General features: G+C 41.6%; 1 protein-coding gene across 2 annotated transcripts in view; it reads right to left on the reverse strand.

Annotated features, from left to right (window-relative positions):
• The window catches only part of WDR44 (WD repeat domain 44), a 61,214-nt gene that overhangs the window by 4,519 nt on the left and 30,608 nt on the right, over positions 1–26,087 (reverse strand). For both annotated transcript variants that reach the window (XM_048863509.2, XM_048863508.2), the window contains exons 7-17: positions 24,141–24,277; positions 22,755–22,838; positions 21,894–22,000; positions 17,181–17,332; positions 13,391–13,529; positions 13,192–13,256; positions 11,256–11,369; positions 7,691–7,813; positions 6,732–6,923; positions 6,375–6,476; positions 3,338–3,453 (exon numbers count right to left, since the gene is read on the reverse strand). In XM_048863509.2, the coding sequence (XP_048719466.2) occupies positions 3,338–3,453; positions 6,375–6,476; positions 6,732–6,923; positions 7,691–7,813; positions 11,256–11,369; positions 13,192–13,256; positions 13,391–13,529; positions 17,181–17,332; positions 21,894–22,000; positions 22,755–22,838; positions 24,141–24,277 (1,331 nt within the window). The remainder of the gene's footprint in view (positions 1–3,337; positions 3,454–6,374; positions 6,477–6,731; positions 6,924–7,690; positions 7,814–11,255; positions 11,370–13,191; positions 13,257–13,390; positions 13,530–17,180; positions 17,333–21,893; positions 22,001–22,754; positions 22,839–24,140; positions 24,278–26,087) is intronic.

The following is a 26,087-nucleotide window of genomic DNA, read 5'->3' on the forward strand; positions in this document are numbered from 1 at the left end:
ACAGGTATCTAGCCACCCTCCTCTGCGCAAAATGCTCTCCGGCAGCTGACGATGGCAGCTGCAAAGAAATTACTCTCCCGCTGCTACTGCAACTGCAGGGGATTACACAATCCTAGTTCACTACATTCAGTGGGAGGAAATTCATTCATACAAAAACACAGTCCTGTTTTTCTTCTGCTTCTGGCTGCAACCTGAAATAAGCACCTTTTAAGATACACAGTGACAGTGCAGCCTATCATACAATATAGATATTCATGATCTGTCAAACAGACCAATACCTAGAAGCACAAATTTTGTGTACGAAAGGTTGCAAAAATTACAGACATTTGAGAAATAGTTATGTGATCATATGATGACAGACTGTCATAATGCAGCCTTTTTTAAAGCCTGGCTTGACAAAGCCCTGGCTGGGATGATTTAGTTGGGGTTGGTCCTGCTTTGATTGGGGGTTGGACTAGATATCTCCTGAGGTCTCTTCCAAGCCTAATCTTCTGTGATTCTATGATATACAAAACGGGCTCAGTCAAGGGAGTACAAGCAATTCCTAACCAGAGTACTGAACTGTGCTACCCCTCTATTCCTGCTGCATAGTTTTGGATTTTAAATGTAAGCGTATTTAAACATCACACAATGTACAGGCTTGTTAGCATGAACATCTCAGCTTTGGGAACTTCATTCATCCCCCTGCTGCCACCACCACAAGGGGACACCTATTATTTTTGTACAGATGTGCACCTTTGACATAAGATAAGAATCCCAGCGCAGATTTTGGGCTAAGCAGCTATTCAAACCTACCCCCCTTCTCAGGTATAAGAACATAAGAATGGCCAGACCTGGTCAGACCAATGGTCCATCTAGCCAGGTATCCTGTCTAATGACAGGTTTCAGAGGAACAGCCGTGTTAGTCTGTATTCGCAAAAAGAAAAGGAGTACTTGTGGCACCTTAGAGACTAACCAATTTATTTGAGCATGAGCTTTCGTGAGCCACAGCTCACTACTGTGGTAATAATACTACAGTGCTAATAAACAATGGCCACATAAACACCACCCTATACCGGAAACCTACTGACCGCTATTCCTACCTACATGCCTCCAGCTTTCACCCTGACCACACCACACGATCCATCGTCTACAGCCAAGCTCTGCGATACAACCGCATTTGCTCCAACCCCTCAGACAGAGACAAACACCTACAAGATCTCTGTCAAGCTTTCTTACAACTACAATACCCACCTGCAGAAGTAAAGAAACAGATTGATAGAGCCAGAAGAGTTCCCAGAAGTTACCTACTACAGGACAGGCCTAACAAAGACAATAACAGAACACCACTAGCCGTCACCTTCAGCCCCCAACTAAAACCCCTCCAACGCATTATTAAGGATCTACAACCTATCCTAAAGGATGACCCAACACTCTCACAAGTCTTGGGAGACAGGCCAGTCCTTGCCTACAGACAGCCCCGCAACCTGAAGCAAATACTCACCAACAACCACATACCACACAACAGAACCACTAACCCAGGAACTTATCCTTGCAACAAAACCCGTTGCCAATTGTGCCCACATATCTATTCAGGGGACACCATCACAGGGCCTAATAACATCAGCCACACTATCAGAGGCTCATTCACCTGCACATCCACCAATGTGATATATGCCATCATGTGCCAGCAATGCCCCTCTGCCATGTACATTGGTCAAACTGGACAGTCTCTACGTAAAAGAATAAATGGACACAAATCAGATGTCAAGAATTATAACATTCATAAACCAGTCGGAGAACACTTCAATCTCTCTGGTCACGCAATCACAGACATGAAGGTCGCTATCTTAAAACAAAAAAACTTCAAATCCAGACTCCAGCGAGAAACTGCTGAATTGGAATTCATTTGCAAATTGGATACTATTAATTTAGGCTTAAATAGAGACTGGGAGTGGCTAAGTCATTATGCAAGGTAGCCTGTTTCCTCTTGTTTTTTCCTACCCCCCCCCCCCAGATATTCTGGTTTAACTTGGATTTAAACTTGGAGAGTGGTCAGTTTAGATGAGCTATTACCAGCAGGAGAGTGAGTTTGTGTGTGTATGGGGGTGGGGGGGAAGTGAGAAAACCTGGATCTATGCAGGAAATAGCCCGACTTGATTATGTAAAGAGTTGTCACTTTGGATGGGCTAGCACCAGCAGGAGAGTGAATTTGTGTGGGGGGGTGGAGGGTGAGAAAACCTGGATTTGTGCTGGAAATGGCCCACCTGTTGATCACTTTAGATAAGCTATTACCAGCAGGACAGTGGGGTGGGAGGAGGTATTGTTTCATATTCTCTGTGTGTATATAAAGTCTGCTGCAGTTTCCACGGTACACATCTGATGAAGTGAGCTGTGGCTCACGAAAGCTCATGCTCAAATAAATTGGTTAGTCTCTAAGGTGCCACAAGTACTCCTTTTCTTTTTGTCTAATGACAGTGGCCAATGCCAGGTGCTTTAAGGGGAATGAACAGGTCACCCATCAAGTGATCCATCCCTTGTCGTCTAGTCCCAGCATCTGGCAGTCGCTGGGATGGGCTCTGCAACTTGCCTGGCCTGACTACCATGTATGATACATGTAAAGGCCCCCTTTCTTCTTCCTTCAAGCTCCCCAGTTTTTTTAGCAGAAAACTGACACCTCCATGCCTGAGCGGAGTCAGAAGCTCAAAGGAGCTTAGTCAGAGAGAATATATTATACTTACTGGGCCAAATACTCCTCCCCTCACCAATGCAATATGAGGTGGGGGAAGAAAAGGAGAATTTCCCCCACCTGAGAAATGGAAGCAACTCGCTGATGGACGCACCAATAGCAGTGATCAAGAGCCTTTTGCTTCCCTACAACAGATGGGGAAGGAAGAACCAAGACATCAACAGCCACCAAGAGATTTTCTTCATTAAATGAAGGAACACCTCAGAGAGCCTCTCTTTAAGTACAGTGCTTATTCCAGCCCTAGAGCTTTCCTAGCTTCTGTGTGAGGCTTCTGGAGCCTGTGGCATGCCAGCTGTGGAAGCAATTATGGGACATGACTCAAGAACTGGGAGTAATGGTGCAGGTAAGGGAAGGAGATTAGCTTATGTACATGAGCTCTCTATCCCTGAGCAGCTCCACCACTCCTGCCTGCAGAGTGGATTTGGTTCTCCCCTCCCCTACAACTCACTTGGAATTTCTAGCAACCTGGCATTCAAGCTGCTCCGTTTCATATTAGGTTACACACAGATATCCTCCAACAAGACGATTTTGTACATTACCCTTAACAGATTTCTAGGAGATTCACAAAGTGCATTGCTATAACACATTCTACATTTTTCCACTTCTTACCTGAAGCTGGCTTTGATTTGGCTGCTGCTGTTGACATAACCTTTGTATTTCATGGACAAGGACAAATCTCTTAGGTCATACAGTCTGATTCTGGAGTCATTGGATGTCACTAATATCTAGAAGTTAAATAAAAATGTTGCAAAGGTTTAGAAACAGCTTTCCAATTGAAAATAAACAGAAAAAGGTAAATTATACTAAGCACAAACCTTTCATACAAACAATGCAGCATACACAAAAGATCTAGCTGATTCAAACCACAGCAGCAGAATTTCCAGGTACTTAAATAGATCGACACTTTCCTTGTTGTCACCTACATTCATCCCAGAAGAACTGGTACAATGATAGTTCCATATTTTTTCGTCTTATGTCAAACGGCACATACAGGACATCCCCACCCATGTTGGTTATAGACTGAGCCAAATACATTATTTGTATTACTTTATCACCTTGGAGTCCCAGTCATGGACCCCACTGTGCTAGGCGAGGTACAGACATAGAACAGAAAGACAAGCCCTGCGTCAAGGAGCTTACAGTTGAAGTATAAAACAAGAGAACAGATTAACAAAGAGACAGATCTGGGAATACAAGGAAACAATGAGCCAATACGAGACCAACATGATAGGCAGCAGTCTCGGCATACCAGTGGCATAATTATTGTCAAGTTTTTTGTTGGATCACGTCAAAGGAGAGGTTTTAAGGAGGGATTTGTAGGAGGTTAATGAGGTAGCTCGGGTGATGTTTATAGAAATCAGAGGAATATTTACAGGAATGGATCTTCCTAAAGTGTGACGGCCAACATGGGAGAAAGCATAAAGGTGCCTGTGTGAACATTTGAACACGTGGGAGATGAAGGCTGGCACCCTTGGCTGGTTGGAGGTGGGAGTCCACAGCTCCGTAGTGAAGGAGAGATAAGCAGGGTGAGGACTGACCATGAAGAGCCTTGAAAGCGAAGACAAGAAACTTATGTTTCATCAGCGAGGGAAAGGGGAGGCAGGGAAGCTATTTAAAGACAGGAGTGATATGGCCAAAGCAACGGGCTTGGAAAAGGGTCTTTAAACAGCATTCTGAATGGATATGAATACGGCAAGATTGCACGTGTCAAGGCCAGAGAGAAGGCTGCTGCAGTTATCGAGATGAGAGGTTGAGCAAGTGCTTTAGCTCTGCAGACGGACAGGAAAGGCTGTATCTTAGAGAGATGTTATGCAGGAAGAATCTACAAGATTTAGACACAGCTTTGATGTGAGGACCCAGAGAGAATGAGTCAGAGAGGGCAGCCAGGTTATGGGCCTGAGTGACAGGCAGAATGGTGCCACTGTCCATAGTGATTGAGAAAGGAGGCAGTGGGAGACCCTGGGGGGGGAGGCGATTCAGCACTCTGTGTTAACCACCGCATTAGCAACTGAGCAGGTGCATCTGGTCTATGAGTTTCCTCACACTATGCCACATGGCAGTTAAAAAGGAGTCCTTGAATGAAATAAACTCTCACAACAAGCCAGGTGTACTTTAGGTGGGAACTGTGTGCTCATCTATTCCCTGTCTGTTATGCTTATAAAGCATCCAAGTAACATGCCCAGATCTGGGAGCCTTCAGGACACAGCACGAGATGTATCTGTTTAATCTGGTTTCTTGCAGATTGGCATCAATAGGTAACTCAGTAGAATATTCTACTGCACCATTTAATATCTGTGAGGTATGCTGTTCACTCAAGTCACATGGTATGGTTTCTGCTACCTGATTGGAAAACCTAACTTCTATCAACAAGAGTTCTTGAACAAATCATTCAGGCTTTGACAGTCTCAAGAAAACATGGGAGAGAATGACACCAAATTGTTGATAAATAGGCCTAGAGAATTTAAGGAAATTTTTTAAAACACTTTTCTTTTATTATTTTGTATAAGAGCAGTATATTTAGCGACTTGCATTGACCCCAGATTTCAGAAAATAATCTCCCCTTCAGTAAGGCAGGAGCCTGAAGTCAGATTTATTGGCTGTTTAGTAGTATTCATATTTATTTTTTCTCGTCCCTTTCATGTGAAGTACAGAAACTCCAATTAACTGAACCCTGGTTTTTAAATTCAGATATGTCCTTCACATCAAATCTTGCTATAGAAACACATTTTTTATATTCCAATTATTCAACGGTTATCTCTGGGATATCTGAACAACTGGGACTAACCTGTAAATAAATGAATGTGCATGTAGATAAGCTCTCATTATTTTACAGCTCATGCATAGCTTATCACCAACCTCCCGCCCCCCCCCCCCAGTTCATTAACCAGAGCATAACATTGCCCAATCCAGATCCAAAGACTTCTGAGGTTTCTGCACTCCCTTGAGATGGGCTGCTGCTGCGTACAGCATTGGTATACGTCTAGAGTACAGCCATGGAAGCAACAGAGCGGCAGGTGATAAATAATTAAGCCAGAGCCAGGAGTTGATACAGCAGAACATCAGAGCCCTGGCAGAGCAGAGCTGAGAATTCTCTCATTTTAAGCTGAATATGCTGTAGTGGAGTTCTTTGATTCATGATAATTTATCCCTTATGATGAACAAGGGGACCCACTAGGGACACACCAAAGGTAACTTATTCCCTAAAACAGCAGCTTCTGAGTCATGCTTAACAACTTTTCTAAGTAAATTGTATGAAATCACATGTAAATTCAGCAAATTTTCAAAAAATAAACCCAATTAATAGGGAACAAGTTAGACATACTAAAGGTAAGATATAAGCACTTCCCGGGGTAACCATCAGCAGCCAATTTCAGTATTTTAGATTGCTACAATATTCATATTAAATATGGCATTTGTCTCTCCGCTGTGATTGTGGTACCATATTATCAACTGAACTACATCTCAGCAAATGTTTATATCGTAGCAGTGCCCAGAAACTGTTATTCAAAAGACAGTGGGGGCAGTGTGCATCCAGGACCTCTGAAAAATAACTATTAGCATAGGCCCTGGGAAGAATACAGAGTATCTGAGATTAACACCTCGCTGAACATGCATGTGAAAGATTGTTTGGACTATATTACAGTACCTTATTTTCTCCAGGCAAAGGTTCAATGCCAGTAATTTTTCTTCCAACTCTGTTCCGTCCTCTGGTAGAGCGCACATGTATCTGTGTATGGTACTTCAAGTGCTAGAGAAATTACACTGAGATTCTTAATTATTGGAAAGTATTAGATAAAACTGCAGGCAGCATAAAGAAGTCTGCTAGAAGTTGAAAAATAGTAACTGCTTAGAAAGCTTATATTTCTGTAAACGAATGTTAAAAAAAGGCTTTAACCTAAGTTGTTTACCTAATATAATGTAAGTTAGAAGTGAAACTGTCCTATCAATAAATGGAAGCTGTGGCTGTAATTATTAACTGAGTATACAAAACAGAAGTTTTTACCTCTGTATCATAGAAAATACATCGCCCATCATATGTACCAATCACTGCATATTTGCCATTCTGACAGAAGTTTGCTGCTGTGATCAATTTTGTCTGCCCATCCACTTCATTCCATAATGCCACTTTTTTGTCAGGAATGTTCCAAAGTCGGAGTTTCCCATCCAATGAGCCACTTAAAAAGTACCTGTCATCCTAAAAGGGCAGATACCATAAGCTGTGGAGTAAAAGGATGTGTATGCACTGAAATACATACTGGAAACCCCATCCCCGGGCCCACCATTCGTCCCAAACAGGAATTCACTGACAGATCAATTAGTAGAATTAAGACCCAGACACTATTTGAAATATCATTGGATGTACAATGCACACCTGTAGATTGTTTTTTTTTTTAATTTAGCAACATAATCAATGTTTTCTATCCAAAGACGGTCTAACTGTTCCCTCTGAGAGGCGCAATGTGTTACTTAGAGTTCTTTACTCTCAGATATACACTGCTAAGAACTGATGTTTTTCTGGCTGGTTGGACACAGCTGCTTCCAGAGTCCATGATGAAGCTCAAAAGTGCTTGGGATGGATTTCCAGAGTGCTGCATTGTGTTCCCACTCCGTTGTCAACATTAGGAAATTTTATCATTTTGAAACATGATTTATTTTACAATGAAGTTAGCTAAGGCAATACTAGCCATATTAGTGGTCAGTGCAGACAAGAACAATTCATGTGCTATATATATATCATGTCAGCCAGTCAACTGGGACTAGGGTTTAGCAATTTAGCAATAACTAGTGCTCAGGACAGAATTTTAAGGGCACAGGGAATACTTTCAAGAGGCACAAAGAGCACTCATGTGCCCAGCTTTTACAGAGACTCAATTTTTAGGTTTGACAGTTAATGGGAGGTGCCTAAATCCCCTTTCAAAAATATTCCCCTCTATTCATTTGAAAGAGTATACAGCTACTTACTCTTGGATGGAAAGCTATCGCAGTGACAAAGTCTATATGCTGGAAACAGCAGAGACACTCTCTTCTGGATATGTGCCATAATCTGACTGTTTTATCCATTGAAGAAGAAAGCAAGAAGTAGTTCTGTGGCAGAAATTGCACAAAATAATTCAAAGGTTTATCAAATATACTTGTACACAGCACAACTGCAGTTTGGTATATAATATTTCTTGCTCAGATTATAACATGGATTTCCAGGTAACAGCACTCCAGTAGAAACTCAGTATTAATGAAAGGCCTCCCCCTGCCGCCCCCAGCCCCAAATGCTAATGCTCAAACACTGTTATTTTAATACAATACCTTTTTCGGGGGCGAGGGGGCAGAGGGGGGCTGGGAAGACAACAGAAGTAGCAAGTAGCTTACTAAATGGGGTGCAGAGGCACCTACCAACGACAATTATTTTCTTAAGTATCCTACATTTCTTGAAGAATTCTGAAAATCACTTAAAAACCATTTCTATATCATACTCTGTCCCCCCCTTTTGTTTATTACTAGAAAAATTTGGATGAAAATTTTACAGTTTATCTATTCCTGATTATTCCCCACCCATTAAGAACAATTCCCATTTAGGACATCAAAATAATCTCCACAGAAACGAACTGCAAAGTTGCTGTTGCAGGACAGGAATAATCAGGAATAAACTTTTCCTTTTCACCAAAATGGAAGAAAAATACTAATCTCTCTTTATAATATTTTCAGTTCGTAAACAGAATAATTTTCACAGCATTTGAAAGGTGCAGCCTGTAGGTTTTTAAGATATTTACCAAACAAGATTACTGAGAGCATGCATGTAAGGTTTCATCCTTTGTAAATTTCACACTTCAAGACTAAAATGATACCAAGTGAAATTGTTTATAAACTCCCACAGACCACTTAATCCTTTCCTCCTATCATGCTTAACATTTGATCTTTTCATAAAAATGTCATTTTCACCCAAAATACTTACTGATTTGTGCCTTACCTAAATCAGTACACAAAGAAATTTAGGTAGAATTTATTTTTTAAAATAGGAAAAAATATCAATGAAAGTGGCAATGAAATGGTTATAACAATTAGTTCTTAAAAAAGTATTTGGGGGAAAAAACCCAGTATGGGTACAAGAAAGAAACTCCAGGGTGATGGCAGAGAGACTACTGCCTGGTCTCCTTTGGCCAGATGTCTGCATTCCTAAGAGGTTGCTCTGTTGTTTCAGTATAGAGAACTCAAGAAAAGTTAATTTGGTTTTAAAAATGTGATACAAAGCTGAAGGTTGGGTGATTTTCTCATTTTAACTGCAGACATACAGCAGTGGCTTCAAGGACTATATAATTTGCACAAGAACAGTGGATTGTACTGATGACAAAAATAGCAACAATGCAGGAACTAGAAACCACAGAATAGATCAGTGGAAATTCCCCTTCCCTCCCATCTCAAATTCAGAGTTATTTCAGTACTGATTACATATCACAGAAGAGGGGATTCAGGAAAGATTTCTTTCCAGATGGGGTACCCATCAAGTGGAGGGCATCACTGTTTGGGTTCCAGCGTGAGGTGGTGGGGGCAACTAGGGGCGTGTGGTTGGAGGGGGGGTTATTTCTGTACTGAAGTAGGTTCTCTCGGGGCATTTGGGTGGCCTGTTCCATGATGCTCTACACTTCTCTGGTAGAGTGTCCTTGTTTGGTGAAGGCAGTTTTAAATGTGTTAAGGTGTATATTCCATACTTTCTCCTGGAAGACTATTCTGTGGTTTCTGAGTGCCTGGCAGTAAATAACAGATGCCTTGGTTTGTTTGGAGTGGTTACTGGATCTGTAAAGGTACGCGTGGTAATCCGTGGGTTCCCTGTATATGGCTGTCTGTAGGGTTCCACTGTTGAAGTGGATTGTGGCATCCAGGAAGCTGATGCTAGTGTGGGTGTGTTCTAGAAAGTTTAATGGATGGCTAGTGGCTGAAGTTGTGGTGGAAATTTACGAGGGAGCTCAAGTCGTCTGTCCAGAGGATGAAAATGTCTGATGTATCTCAGGTATATTACTGGTTTTGTGGTGCATTTGTCTAGAAATTCTTCAAGGTGGGCCATGAAGAAGTTGATATATTGAGAAGTTATCCTAGTAACCATGACTCTTCCCAGGGTTTGAATAAAGTATTTGTTGTTGAATATAAAATTGTTATGGGTGAGGATGAAATGGATGAATTTGGTGATGTGTTTTGGGTGGATATCTGAGGGTTGTCTATTATCTTGTACATAAATTCTGAGGGAGGTTGTTAATTTGTGGAATTTTTGGAGAAAGTCAGTTTTGTCTTGGAGGAAGCTGGCCCTTTGGGTGGTGAGGTTTGAGGATAGTTTCTATGAGTCGTGATATTCCTTCAGTAGGAGTACTGTAGCCAGATATGATGGGTCTTCTCAGGGATCTTCCCAAGATACACAAACAAAGGAACCCGGGGTGTGTTCTGTACCAGGTACTGAATGTATACTACTTTGATTTTAACATAGGCCCTGAACTGAGTAAGAAATGTAATGGCCTCCAGAAATTAAGGTGTTTGATTTGATAATGGTAAATTTAAAATCTTGATTTCTGAATCTTTATAATCTAAGTTGCTTCCAGACAATCCAATAATAAATATGGAAACTGGAAAAACTTTTTAACAACTGCATTGGAACACCTTTACTTATGCTATTGAGGCCTTATACATTTGAGTAGCTCCATAGAGAGTAAGACCTCATCAACACAAGTCAGTAGGGTTACACAATTAGCTACAAGAGTTTACAACTTAATTTTTTTTTATTAGCTGTTATTCAACCACCCTCATTCAACCAGTGCCAGTCAACCTCTGAAAAATAGTAACAATCATTCCTGCCTCCTCTCTGTGTAGCCTAAGTTCTTCAGTGAACAGTCAAAAAGGTTTTGAAATAACCAGTTTTCTTCTTTTAAAAATAGGGGAACCTGAGGAAGAGCAACATTTTCAGATAATCAAACTACAGCCAGTAGTGGCGGGAGGTTCCATCTTTCATATGATTACGTAAAGCCACAAATGGACTCAGCTTCCTGCCAGTACAGACTGAGCCACAATATAATAATTAAAAGGGTGCAATAAACTAAGCTCTTCACAGAACATCAGCTAAGATCACATTTTAGATATAACACAGACAACACAGCTAGAACTCACAGAGATGGCCAATCTGAAGGTACTGAATATTCTGCGATCAGATCCTCATCTAAAGTAAACCAGCACAGCTTCCCTGAATCCAACGACACTATGCCAATTTACACCAGCTCAGAATCTGGCCCCCTAAAAACTGCAGCGAAGCTAGAATGAGAGATAATGTTCTTATGCTGGATACTCTATGAGAGACAAGAGGAAACCAGCTACAAAGTGTTTTAGACATTTATCAACAAATTCACGAATGGGCTGTGCCTATATCCATAGGCTAATAATCAGTTGTTTCACTGGTTAGATATAAAGTGCCAAACTTAAGTACAAGAAAAGGAAAAGAGCAAAACACGTGGGGAAAAGGGAAAGTTCTGTATAGTCTGCACAAAAGCTGTCTTACTTTAGACCATGAGAGATCAAGGAGATCTGCTGTATGACCTTTGTATTTGCAAAATGGCCGCTGCCGAAATGGTGCATTTTTATCATCAGGGTCTTCATCAGCTCCACTGCAAACCTATCAGATATAAATATATCAAAATCAATCAGTGCAACAGAAAAAACCCATGGTAACAGAACATATTGTTACTATTTCTGATATGCAGATGTGCTGCAGATATCTGAGCACAGATATAAAACCTAAGTACCAAGTATTCGAGAAATAAGTGATTCATGTCAGTTATTTGAACATTCAAAATAAATTACATGGTGCTATAAGCAGTGTACTGAGTTTACAACTACACTACTCTAAAACGCACAAAGTTCTGCCATACATCTCGAATTTTTGGTTATTCTAAAGTGTCGAACACTGCAGCGCTTTTCATTACAACAGGGGGAGAAGGCAGATAAGCAATCCCATTAGTCAAACACTTTTTTAGGATGCATAACCTGGGGTTTTAGACTTTGTGTTTTATTAACATTTCACTGATTGTACTTTTTCACTGCCCAATTAAGGAAAAAAATTCTAAATAAAAAACATGAAGGTTCCTAGTGCTTACTGGGAAGGGGTATTTAGAGACTGCAGTGATACGTGAGCTTTTCAGCAACAAACAAAGGCAAAATGAAAGGAAAATAGTTGGCTTCTGCATAGGACCTTTGATTAAAAGCTAGGTCTCAGAACAAACACCCACAGGAGCACTGATGTGGTCTACGATGCTGGTATGGATTTACCAAAAGATGACATTCCCTTTTTTTAAACTAGAATACATTTTCAGAAAAGATTTTAAAACACTTAGTGCAGTTACAGACAAACTGTGAAACTGAGCATGAGCTAATGTTACTGCAGTATACTTAGTAACTGTGGTAAAAACTCAAATGTCAATCAAAGGACTTTAATGCTTATTATTGTACTTAACTGATTTGAATAGATTAAAATAACATTGTCTAAATACATACTGCATATTTAAGGCAGGTTAATTCTGATTTATTGGCTAAGCAGTATTCAGTTTATGTAACTGTATAAATAAATGAAACAATGGGTATGCACACATCTATTACAAACATACACCATTCTTAAAACTTCCCTTGTTTTTTGTTCCCTCCTCTCCCTCTCACTCACACACCCCCACACACACCCCCGTGAGAATGAAGGGTGGCCCTGGGGCCAGCTGCTCATGCCCCCCCCCCACCCCCGCAGAGCAGCAGCGGTGCTGTGGAGCCAGCTGCTCAGGCTGCCCCCCACCCGGCAGAGCAGCGGCGGGGCCCTGGGACGCCTCCCAAAGCGCCTAAGATTTAGTCAGAGGTATTTATAGTACAATTCATGGACAGGTCATGGGCCGAGAGTTTTTATTTATTGCCCATGACCTGTCCATGACTATTACTAAAAATGCCCATGACTAAATCTTAGTCTTAAGTGAGAATTAAGGATACAGTGTCAGACTAATTTTTAAATAAAGTTGTGAAAGAAATTGCCAGGTGAGAAATTCAATGTTATCTGTATTTAATTACTTCTAGCATTCAGCTCAAAGATCCACTGAGGGACTAGCTTTAATTAATAACATATCAAAATGAAGATGTGCAGACTGTAACAAGTTATCTAGTTTTGCTCTTTTATTTTTTGCCTGTATCACATGCACACATTGACTAAACATCTTCAATCAGATCTTAGTTTTTGACTGAGTGAATAAATGTTTGAGTCCTATTACATAGGATCCAAGCCTGCATTCTTATTGAGGGGAAACTCCCGCAGAAGACCATGTAGAATTAGACTGAAGAATTGAGACTTCAGAGTTTGAACTCCTCTGGAGCTGGGGCATGCTTTTTGGATTAAAGCAGTGCAAATCTACAGCATTAGAGAAACACATTGCTTACAAAACTCATACACTATCTGGCACACATACCCCTGCATCAGTATCAGACTTTGAAGAATTCAGGCTCTCTTGAGATGGGGAGGGAGACACACGACCTAGAACACAGATTAAAAGCCAGCAAGTTAGAAACTATTTAAGTAGAACTTTTTTTTTTAAAATACAAGAAAAACTCTAGATAGTTCTAGAATTTCTAATGCCCTTAAAATACCAGTGAGAAATGGAGAGGTACCTTCTGTATTGTATTTCAGTCGCATGTTATTGAAATAGTCAAAAGCATTCTTTAAAACCCATATTCTCACTACATTGTCCTGTCCAGCTGATGCAAGTAATCGGCCGCAGTGAGAAAATTTCATTGTCCAAACAGCACCCTGTCAAAATAAGAGTTCACAATAAAACAATGTAAGTATCTTTTTCCATACCAGAACTAGCATATTAATAGGCATATATACACACCATCATGTTAAAAGAACATTTTATTAAGATCGTGAAGTTAAGCCCCAAAAAGTTAGGAAACACCAGAATTAAGGTTGCCTGGGCAATCTTAATTTGTTTCCCCCTGAGCTCATACATTATGACTGTGTCTGTAATTACATCATCACATACTACTTTTTACACAGGACCTCTGCTTCATTCAGTGCACAGGATGGACAGTGTTCACTTGAAATGCAGCTATTCAATTTTTATTTCTCCTCATTATTCAATATGTGGCCCCATGCCTTATTTCCTGCTTGCTATTCAAACTCCGCGAGGATCACAGAATTAACAACTTCTCATCAGCTTGTCTATGGCATCACCACTCTATCAGAGTGCTTCACAAACATTGGTGAAATTATGTTATACCCTTGGGAGATGAGTGGTTATTATTATACACATTTTACAGAGGCATAGAGAGATTAAGGTCAAAAGTATCCACTAATTCTGGGTGCCCAATTTGAGATAACTACCACTTGGTTTTTCAGAATATATAGTGTTATACAGCACTTGATATGTTCAAAGCACAGGAAAATTACACAATTAGTGACCGTCCGTGAAGAGTCTAGTTTAAGTGACTTGACTTGCACCCCACAGGAACACTGTGGCAGAGGCAGGGATAGAATCCAGTTCTCCAGGGCACCATTCAACTGCCTTATGAGACACTCCTTTTTCTTTCTACAGTCCCCTGCCACGGGCACTACACCTCTGTAACAAATGAAGCAAAGGTCTTAGAGACAATAGCCTCCTTCACTACACAACCCTGATTCGTCTCCAGAGCAGTTCCAACCTGTGTACTACATGAGCAGGGGTCCTGCAGGAAAAATAGTATGTGATCACATAATTAGCGACCGTACCATAATGCATGCGCACAAGGGGGCTGAATTAAGGTTGGGGAGACAACCTTAATTCTGACATTTTCCAACTTTTGACTTTCCAATCTTAATGTTCTTGTAACATAGTTTGCATGTAATTTTCCTATTTTTTTAAAAAAGTAAACAAAGAAAACAATTCCATCATGTGGCACCTTATTGACATGCACATGGCTTGTCAGCCGGTCTGGAACCTTTAGATTCACTGCACAAACTTCTGCCACTTGAGCTAATGAAGTTACTGAGGACAAAGTAGGTTCTCATCCTTTGGGTGAATGAGCACTGCAGGGGACTCAGACACACACTTTGTCAGTGGGTTTCACAGCCATTTGCTAACAGCAGAGGCCTAGTGAGAGTTGGGAATCATGGGTTCCATGCCAAACTCTGGAGAGGGGGCTGTTGTAGTGGGTACTTTTCTGCCCATTCCCCACTCAAGATCGATCTCCTCTGTACCACCTCCTCCTCACCCCAGGCTCCTCATCCCAATCCCGTTCTCCTCATCTAGTGAGTCCCAGTCTCCACTCCTGAGGCTTCTTGTCCCCGTCCCAAGCTCCTTACCCAGTAAATCCTACTCTCACCCCTCCAGACTCCCTGTTCCCCATCTCAGCCATACCCAGTTCTGCTCACATTCCCCCATCGCCTTCTCTCCAGTCTCTTTACACAGCCAGTTACAGGCTCCCCTCATCCACTGACTTCTAGGGTCCTGCTTCTCCCTGCTGCCAGGCCCAGCGTCCCCCACCTTCCTGCCTGCCAGCCTCCAGTCTCAGTCTTTAAAGCCTCCTGCTCATCTCAGGCCACAGACTCTCACCTATCTACTCCTATAGTGGGACCATAACCTCTGGCTCAGTTACTGAAATCCTCAAATCTTGATTTAAATACTTCAAGTTATAGAGAATCCACCATTTACTCTAGTTCAAACCAGCAAGTGATATATTCCCCATGCTTCAGAGGAAAGCGAAAAATGCCCAAGGTCTCTACCAATCTGATCTAAACGAAAATTTCTTCCTGACCCCAAATATGGTGATCAGTTTGACCCTAAGCATGTGGGTGAGACACCCGAAAAAGAATTCTCTATAGTATTCTCAGAGCCCTCCCCACCTAGTGTTCCATTTCCAGCTGCTGGAGATATTTGCTAATAGCAGCCATGGAAGGGCCATATGACACTGTAGGCAACCTCATCATACCATCCCCTCCACAAAATTATCAAGCTCAGTCTTAAAACAAGTTAGGTTATTTGTCCCCACTACTCCCCTTGGAAGGCTGTTCTAGAACTTCATTCCTCTGATGGTTAGAAACATTTGTTTCATTTCAACCCTAAACTTATTGATGGCCAGTTTATATCCATTTCTCCTTGTGCCAACACTGGCCCATAATTTAAATAACTCTTCTCCCTGCCTGGTGTTTATCCCTCTGATGTATTCATAGAAAGCAATCCTACTTCCCCAGAGTCTTCATTTTGTTAGGCTAAACAAACCAAGCTCCTCTAGTCTCCTCTCATAAGGTAGGTTCTCCATTCCTCAGATCATCCTACTAGCCCTTCTCTGCACCTGTTCCCAATCTATTCTTCTCTGCCACGGTCAAGATTTTCTGTTCTCTGCATTTGCATCAGACAGCTTCTTCCTCCACGCAACCTGGATGTCTGTTTACAGTGAGAGGTCACTGAAAGCACAGCAAGACAAGTTCCCTGCTCAGTTCTAGTGCAGACCAGGGTTGGACCTGGGCAACAGCCCACAGCGGCACTTACAGGGAAATTTCTGCTCAACCTTTGGCTGGAGCATGCCAAGTGCGGATGACATATTTGGGGAACTTAGCTGAGAAGCGCTAGCAAATCTCTACTGAACATGTGCAAACTGCAGGTTTTCAAGAGCTTGAAACTTGGCCAAATTTGGGTGGATTTTCCCAGCTTTGGCAAAAGGCACATCCTTGACAGAAAGGCCACCTGAATTTAAAGTCCCTGCTCCAAAACACAGGGTGCGAGAGCATCTCAAATTTAAAAAAAAAAAATTCAAAATTTTAACATGGGTAAAACATGTTTTCCTAATAGCTTTCTAGGAAACTACTTAACCATTTGGCCTGAAATTTCTTTAAAAAAAAGGCAGCCTGATAGAGAGACCCAGCATTTCAGCCCAGATGAAGTTTGGCAAAGTTATAAGCTACTGAAAACAAGGTCTTTAAAAGGGAAGAGTTGGGCAATCATTATGCTATAATACACACACTTGAAGAACTGCGCCAATCCCAGTGCATTGCAATGCTAGGTTGACTTAATTCAGTGGCACTCAAATAGAACATTGACCTGAGGCATGAAGGCTCTCTGGGAAGGCTGGAAAGGGGAGATTCTTGCCTTCCAGTTCTCACAAGAACATTCAGATCAAGAGTATGAGAAAGCAGCATAATACTCTTCTAACTGTAGCAATGGAACTGCATTAACTGCTACATATACAGGGCTACATCCTGCAAATAGCTCCTTGGGGGGTTAGGGATGAGTCCAGACAAATTCATTTGCAGAATCTCACCCATAGATAAGACAGAAGAAATAAGTCTTAATGGCTCTGTCTCCCTACTCTTATTTCATAATCTGAAGATACACTTGGATTTCACACTGACCACACTCAGCAAGCAGAAGTATTCTCTTCATTTACATCAAAGTGGAACTTGACACCAAAAAGATAAACTTACCATGTGTTCACCACTGAGATCCTGAACTACTTTTATTTGTTCAAAGTCAAAAGGTCCCTTGAAGCCATGTGATGCTTTGAATTTAACTGGCCTTGTATATGGCATTCCTTCATCATCACTTGAAGAGGGATCATCCTGGTCAGTATGGAACACTAAGCAGAACACAACACAACTGTGTACATTAGACAGCAATGATCCCAGCAGTGTGCATTTCTCTATCATTTTTCTTGGAACAGAAGATTATTTTGCTTTTGAATTAATTGTGATTCTTTTAGCAAGGAGTTCTGAACATCTTACAAACCGGACAAGGTTATTACTGTATTAGTGTCTAAATCTAATCTGAAAGGAAGAACACTAATCTGCTTACGCTGCTGAACACCCCCTTGATCAGAGTACAGTAACTCCTCGCTTCACGTTGCAGTAATTATGTTCCTGAAATATGCTACTTTAAGCGAAATGATGTTAAGCGAATCCAAGTTCCCCATAACAATTAATGTAAATGGAGGGGTTAGGATCCAGGGAAATTTTTTTCACCAGACAAAATACTATATTTTATTTATACACACACAAAAATTGTTTGTCTAAAACTGTGTAATACTGGTACACAGCAGTGAGGATTGTGAAGCTTGGTTGTGGTGGTGAAGTCAGAGGGTGGGATATTTCCCAGGGATTGCCTTACTGCTAAAATGATGAACTAGCACTTGGCTGAGCCCTCAGGGATTAACACGTTGTTAATGTAGCCTCACGCTCTACAAGGCGGCACGAATGGAGGGAAGAGACACCACATGGCAGCGGCAGCAAACATTCCCTGTGGAAACTGAATGTGATGATGAACCCACGCTATCCCCCTGGAGCGCACCACTCCCTCCACTTTCCAAAGTGCTGTGTGGCTGTGAGTGTGAAAGAGCGCGCGAGACACACGCACACACACATTGCACCTTTAAGTATGCTGACCCCACTCTAAGTACAGTGCCTTTTTAAGCAGATCAGCAAGTTGAGACAGCAGCTGCTGCCAGCAAGCTCCCTCAGTCCTGAGCCCTGTTGTCCCCCACCCCCACCCCCGGCTCTGTAAAGATGCGGTACAAGAGCAGGGGGAGGGGGACACCCTGACATTAGCACCCCTCTTTCTCTCCCACGCCCCCAGCAAGCAGGAGGCTCCAGGGAGCAGCTCCAGGGCAGAGGGCAGGAGCAGCACAGGGCAATGGGGGAGGGACACCTGAACTGCTGGCAATTGATAGCCTGCTGGGGGGCTGCCGCACAGGGAACTTAGGGGAGCTGATAGGGGGGGCGGCTGACCCACCCTGGTTCCAAGCCCCCACCAACCAGCTCCAATGGACTGCTCTTCCTGCAAGCAGTGGACAAAGCAGGCGGCTGCCAAACAACGTTACAAGGGAGCATTGCGCAACTTTAAACGAGCATGTTCCCTAATTGATCAGCAACGTAACAACAACACAACTATAAGTGAGGAGTAACTGCAAGCTCATTAATTAGTTAATTTAATTGAAGGAAATGAAATGCCACAGCCTCTGTTAACCTGAGTAGAGATTCCCCCAGACACTTTACTCAAAACACTGGCCTAGATTAAAATATTAAAACAAGTTTATTAACTAGAGAAAGACAGATTATAAGTGACAATGGCATAAAAGTCGGAATTGGTTACAAAAGGAAATAAAATGATAAAATCACAATCTAATTCCTAAACTTTACCCAGGCTACCATAAGCTGCAATACATTTTGCAGGCTGGGACCACCCCTCACACATCAATGATGCTTCTCTTTGTCTTCTGAATGATCTTGTTTTCATGCGTCTGAGGTGGGGTAGGAGAGGTAAATGGGGAAGCCATTGTCTCTTATTTAACACCCTCCTCCTCTCCTTAAGGAACACCCCCACCCCCTGCTGGGGTGCAGACAGTCTGTGGTGTACGTGAGAGTCGAGACATCTTTCAGGTGAATGGTCACTTTCCTTACACAGAAGGTGTGAGCAAGGACTTTTGAGGCATATTCAGAGACAACATGCAAGGTCTTTGTTGACAGTCCTTTTGTTATCTCTAAGGACCTAGTCTGCGGGCGTTCCCCAGACTCACCGCATGTTTCAGTACACTATAGCAAAGTCTCATAACTGCATATACGATACACATTAATAGGCTAAGGATGCTCAGTAGCTTATGAGTTTTCAAATGATACCTCATAAGGCATGTTTTGTACAACACATACCAACCATGCAAGTGGTGAACATGAGCTACAGGGTGTCACACTCTGCCACCACCACAGAGAGGACTTTCGTGAAGACCCTGGGTGCTGTTGCCAGCCCAAATGGGAGTACTCTGAACTGGTAGTGCTCGTCTTCTCATGAATCTGTGAAACCTTCTGTGGGACTGGTAAATATGCACAAGAAAGCATGCATCTTTCATGTTGAGGGCCAGGAACCAGGTGTTCTCCAGTAAGGAAATTATTTCTGCCAGGATTACCATGAGAAATTTTGATTTGCAAGTAAGATATCTAGTTGATGTAGATCAAGAATTGGTCTTCATTCTTTGTTTTCCTTGGGAACTATGAAATATAGAGAGTAGAACCCCTTCCCTGGATGTTGTGGTGGCATTTGTTCTATGGTCCCTTCCTGAAGTTTCACCTCCTGATGAAGAATCTTCTCATAAGTATGATCCCTGAGAAGAGGCTGGGAAGGTGGTTTGTGGTGGGGGGTGAAATAAATTTGATTGTGCTGCTGGAGTGGATGACATCTAGTATCCACTTGTCTCTTGCTACTGCCCTCCAGTTGTGAACAAAGTAGGTAAGGCGGCCACCAAAAGATTGGGGGCAGTATGTCATGGCATCAAATATTGCTATACAGTCCTTGAGTGATACATCAAAGAAATCCTTACATGGTAGGTGGGACTGGGCAGTGATCACAGAAGTGGAAGAAGCCTTGTACCTGGGTTCCTGAACCCTGTCGCTTGAGTGGTAGTTCATAAGGGAGCCGGTGACAAATGCTTGTGGGGGAGGAGGTCATGGCCTGTAGGTTTGCTTGAGGTGTTTCCTCTTTGGGACCAGGGTATAGGAAAACCCTCCACTTCCTGCTTATTTAGAGTTCTTAAGAGAGTGTAGTGATTCGTTGGTCTTCTCATTGTAGAGATTAGACTCAAAGGGCAAGCCCTTGATGGTATTCTGGACCTCCATGGTGAATCCTGACGAGCGAAGCCACGATTCATGCCTCATGACTAAGGCTGTGGAGATGGCAACAGACACAGTATCAGCTGCATCCACAGCTGCTTGGAATGATGCCAACAACCTGCCTTCATCAATAAGGGCTTGGAGCTGAGCTCTGTCTTCCTGAGGATATTTGTCTCTGAATTCCAGAAATTCAGAATAATTTAGGAAACTGTACTTTGCTAACAGTGCTTTATAGTTGTGTAATCGAGTGTGCTCAACTGGAGCTTCGACTCCATCTGTTGAAAGGGTAGGCTCCTGTTCTACCAACTGTGCCGGTGGAGAATACTGTGACTTGCGGATGCAGCAGGGGAGGATCTTCTCTCTGAGAGGGTTTCTTGTGGTGTCGAAATGTCTCTAAGGAGGAACAAGCTGACAGAAGAGGAGATTGTGGATAGGGCAGAGGGAAAAGATCTTCGGGCGAGGAAAAGATTTTAGTCCTACCTGGAGTTCCTGAGATGGGAATGGACAGATCCAGAGCCTCTAATGACCTGGTAATCTGAGAATCCCACTTGGAGTGTGCCAGAACTGTCAAATGGGGTCCAGCGTGAAGCTCCCAGACAGGAGCAGTGGGTGCTGATCTTTTGGCTTGTGGGCCAGAGCCGGTATTGTCAGACCCTTCTTCAGTTGCACCTTTCCTTTTTGGATAGGTTTAGGAGGACCTAATTCCTTATGATCTGCACACAGTGACTCACCCAGCTTGTACTGGGATGGGGAGGGATGCTTTCTCTTAGGGGCAGATGCAGATGGGGAATCTGTCCTTATGCCTGTGGTTATACTCCTCACTCTTATGAGAAGGTTTCTTAGGCTTAACTGATTTGGCCTCTACTCCAGGTTAATGCTGCTCACAGTTTGAGACCACTTATAGATATTGAAAGCAGAGGAAGACCATAGTTGACACAGAATTCTGACTCGGGCCGTGAGGTGGTAAGAAGAAATTGGAGTGGCATTGGTCCATGCCACCCTTTATGCCCATGGTTTGGAACATGGGGAAACCAACTGTGCATGCACAGATCAAAGCACTCCCTTCTACAAATCTCTAGTCTCGGGTGCATGCACACCTGGTGTGGAATACACATGGGGACCAGCACTAGAAGAACCACCAAGCATAATTCTTTATATTTTTATTAAGTATATACATTGATTAAATGTCTTTAAATCCCCTGTATTTCCTGTACATCTATAGGCTAGTTTTTATGCTACACTTAAAATCATTATTCAGCTCCTGCCACCCTCCCCACAGCTGTTTGTACTGTGTAAGAAACAGTAACACCACAAAGGAAGCAAACAAAACCACCCCTGAAGTAGTCATCTGTCAGATCATACAGAGACTGCAAGACAGACCTCAGCCTCGAGAACCCGCATTATGTTGAAGCTATTTGGTGGGAGCATAATTCATTTTTAATTTTCCCCTCAAAGGAAAATCCCAGATTCCCTTATATAGCTGGCTTTTGTCCCAAGGGATACACAAGATTCAGATCTATTAGATAATGATTCTATTTCACTGACCTTCATCTCGAACACTTTTAACTTTATTTACAGCACGTTCACCATATTCTTCAGCAAGATGCTTTGCCCTCTTTACTGATTTGCCCAAGAACTTTTTCAGCTGAGTCCTTAAAATGCAAGGATATTTTTTCACCACTCATGCCATGCACAGAAAACCAATCACATACAGTATTTGCAATTTGTGACCCTAAAACATTTTGGGTTTGAAAAAGTGTTATTTCTTTCCATTTGTATTTTTACATCTTAATATAAAGAACAGCCATACTAGGTCAGACCAATGGTCCATCTAGCCCAGTACCCTGTCTTCCAACAGTGGCTGGTGCCCGATGCTTCAGAGGGAATGAACAGAACAGAACACTAGTTATCTAGTGATCCATCCTCTGCTGTCCAGTCCCAGCTTTGGCAGTCAAAAGCTTAGGGACACCCCGAGCATGGGGTTGCGTCCCTGACCATCTTGGCTGACAGTCACTGATGGACCTATACTCCATGAACTTACCTAATTATTTTTTGAACCCAGTTATACTTCTGACCTTCACAACATCCCCTGGCAATGAGTAACAGAGGTTGTCTGTGTGTTGTGTGAAGCAGAACTTCCTTCTGTTTGTCTTAAACCTGCTGGTTCAGCTTTTTTGCTCGTAAGCATCAGTAATTTAATTAGGGTAAAATATAGGTACCTATTTTTAATATGTAGTCGTAGTCATAACTGATTTCAGACCCGTGTCCTGAAATCATTTTGAAACATGAAAGGGGGGGACAAGTTGTGACCAGAGTACAGATCATTACATGAAAACAAAACATTTGTACTTCTAAAGACACTGGTAGTTCACATAGAACAGTGAAACAAGAGGCCTAAAGTCTTACGTTTTTTGTTTTAACCTTCCTCCATCAGAATCAGTTTGCTGTGTCTGCATTTTGTCCTCATCATCAGATTGTGCTGCATCATTGCTGTGAAATATACACGGTTATATGCAAAATACTGTAACAGCTCTTAACACAAATTAAAGTGCTGGCATCATTCTATTAAGCATTAAACCATATCTTTAGATTCCTGCTTATATCACACATCTTGATAGCTCTTGATTTAGGAGTCCATTAGTAAGTTCAACATCCTCCAATAATGTTCAGCATCGTGTTCAGCAAGCAATAGCTGTAGTCAGCAGATACAATGCATTAGGTACCTTGATTAAGACAAACTGCATACACATCTCTCTCAATTCAAGGTTCATGTTATCTATTACCTTATGTACATTCAAATATCCTGAAAGGCCACATTCTTTCTCGTCTGTGTTTTGAAAAATGTCTGAAGCAGACTAAATACATGAACTGGCTAACGAATTATTTGTACGTATAACAACTTTTTATTGTTTCACAACATGTTACAGATGCTTCTGTTTCATTATGGTACTTTGTTTCCAATTGTAGATGTTAAGCAAATATGTATCTAAGAAAGCCAATACTGAAGGAAGAAATAATGCAAAGCAAAACTTCGCACACAGAAGTTTATGTGGCTGTCTGAAAATTATTTTGTCCAATGCTATACGTATTTATAAACGGTACAAGTGTTCAAATTCCTATCTGACATTTATGCTAAGGGCTTAGAGACCTCTGCATTAAAATATGACTTGCTGATCAGCATCAAGTATCTGCAACAGTCTACCATAAGGTCAATTGACAACAATCTCCGAACTTATTCAAGAACTCAAAAGAGAAATTATAAACCTGCTTAAATAGGATGGAGACTGTAGAATACTCAACTGTAATTGTGCCCGTAGAATTTCAAAGCATGAATGACCTCTTAATATTTATTCTCCCATAAATTTATTTTAACTACTTCTTAGGCACCTATTATTGGGTTATAATAAAATGCATTCAGTTCAGGTCAGAAGCAACACAACATTATGCATATTTACTGCTGTTTGGTTTGGAGTTAAGGCTGATTTTCAGAGATGCTGAACACCTGCAGATCCAGGCAGAGATTTATTGTCCAGTGGTCAGTTATCCTAAAAATACAGTATTTCATTCGATATCCTCTGTTACCTAATTAAATAAGCTAATGTCAGAGAGAACCAGGTAACAGCATTCAAATTATACACAACACAAACAGATGGATGGGTTGAAACATACTTCCTTGCTTCCATTAAAAAAGGCTTTAAACAAAATAATGAGTACAGAAACAAAACAGCAATATTTGAACAATATATCACAAGCTATCTGAGATGAACAGCTAGAAGCCATTTTCATTCATACCTGACATATTCCTTAGTTCTCCTCATGATATGCAACGTCAGGGGGTTAATGCCTGGTGGCAGTTTTTCTTCTGCCAAGCTCAATGGTATTTCTTCACCGGTATCAAGGTTCTTTATCATTACACTCGCTAGAATTTCCTGCAGTAAAGAAAATACGAAGAATCTGACATTAATGAGGGTGCCTTAAGTCCTGAGACATAAAACAACGATTTTAGAGGATTCTAAAGAAAAAAAGGATACCTTATATACCAGAATATTTTGTATGTGGTTTTTACTGGGAAATTCTGCAGTACACTCTATGCCTTACAATACTGCATTATATGAACCATTTTTTCATAAATTGTCTTGATTTAGACATGTAGAATGCTAATGATAGCACTTTAAAGAAAGGACACAACTAACTGGATTATACGGGTAGAGTTACAGATTTTAGATGTGTGAAGGGAAGCATTCTATGTGACCTCTGCAGAACACAGACCTAACTTGTCTTCTGTTTTACAACATGCAAACTCAACTACCTTCAATTTCTGAATCGATATTTGGTAACTGATACTGCCCTATTTAATAGCCAGTTGTACCACTATACAGTTAGAAAACTGAATAAGGGAGCAGATTGGATAAGATGCAAATTCCAAAATTCTGAAATCCTTCTCTTCAAACTTTACTTTAGGTTTATGTCCAAATGGAAAAGAGAGAGGACCATCTTATCTGCCTACTGCCAACCTCTATTCACCAGGGGGCCCTGTGGGCTAGAACAGTTGAGTCCTAGATAGGACAAAACAAGGACACCTTTTGAAAGGCACTTTAACCTAATGATGTCCTAGACATGGTCTGTCATCCCATGACAGCAATGATTAAGTTCTAGGTTGGCTTATTCATGCCACCATTCATTTTTTTAGTTTATTAATAAGCCATATGTTTCCTAATGACACTAGGAAGATGTTAATTTGATCTGAGGAAAGATTTTCCTCCATCTTTTTTAGATGCATGACAAGTTAAACTTGCTGGAAGTTCCACTCATGATGCTACTTTGTTTGAGAATGGAGTGGGGGAAAGCAATCCAAGAAAGAATAATTTTAAAGACAGGTCCACCTATCGCTATTAGCCAGGATGGTCAGGGATGCAACCCCATGACCTGGGTGTCCCTAAACCTTGGACTACCAGAAGCTGGGACTGGACAACGGGATGGATCTCTCAATGTACTGCCCTATTTTATTCATTCCCTTAGAAGCATCTGGCATCAGCCACTGTCGGAAGTGTCCAACTGCTGGAAATGGCCCACCTTGATTATCCTTACAAAAGGTTTTTTCTCTCTCCTGCTGGTAACAGCTCACCTTACCTGATCACTCTCGTTACAGTGTGTATAGTAACACCCATTGTTTTATGTTCTCTGCATATATAAAATCTCCCCACTGTATTTTCCACTGCATGCATCCGATGAAGTGAGCTGTAGCTCACGAAAGCTTATGCTCAAATAGATTTGACAGTCTTTAAGGTGCCACAAGTACTCCTTTTCTTTTTGCGGATACAGACTAACACGGCTGCTACTCTGAAACCTGTCAGAAGACAGGATACTGAGCTAGGTCGACCACTGATCTCACCCAGTATGGCCATTCTTATGCTCTTATGAATGGAATCTAAAATTTTGCTGCAATAACTAGTACAAATTTAAGGTATGGAATGAAGAAAGAGATACATAAGGGATAGGCATGAAGAAAACACAAAGCTTACAGTGTTATTCCAACAAGACAGCTAGTACCTATTAATGAGGGGAGGGAATCCTATAACATCAGAACGGATAAGAATACACACAAGTCATAAGTAAGGCTAAGATTTTGTCATGGTTATTTTTAGCAAAAGCCATGGACAGGTCACGGGCAATAAACAAAAATTAAGGGAAGCCATGACCTGTTTGTGACTTTTGCTGCTGCAGCTCCATGGTTTCCCC

This window comes from Caretta caretta, chromosome 9 (genome assembly GCF_965140235.1).
Source record: "Caretta caretta isolate rCarCar2 chromosome 9, rCarCar1.hap1, whole genome shotgun sequence".
In the NCBI taxonomy this organism is placed as follows: Eukaryota; Metazoa; Chordata; order Testudines; family Cheloniidae; genus Caretta; species Caretta caretta.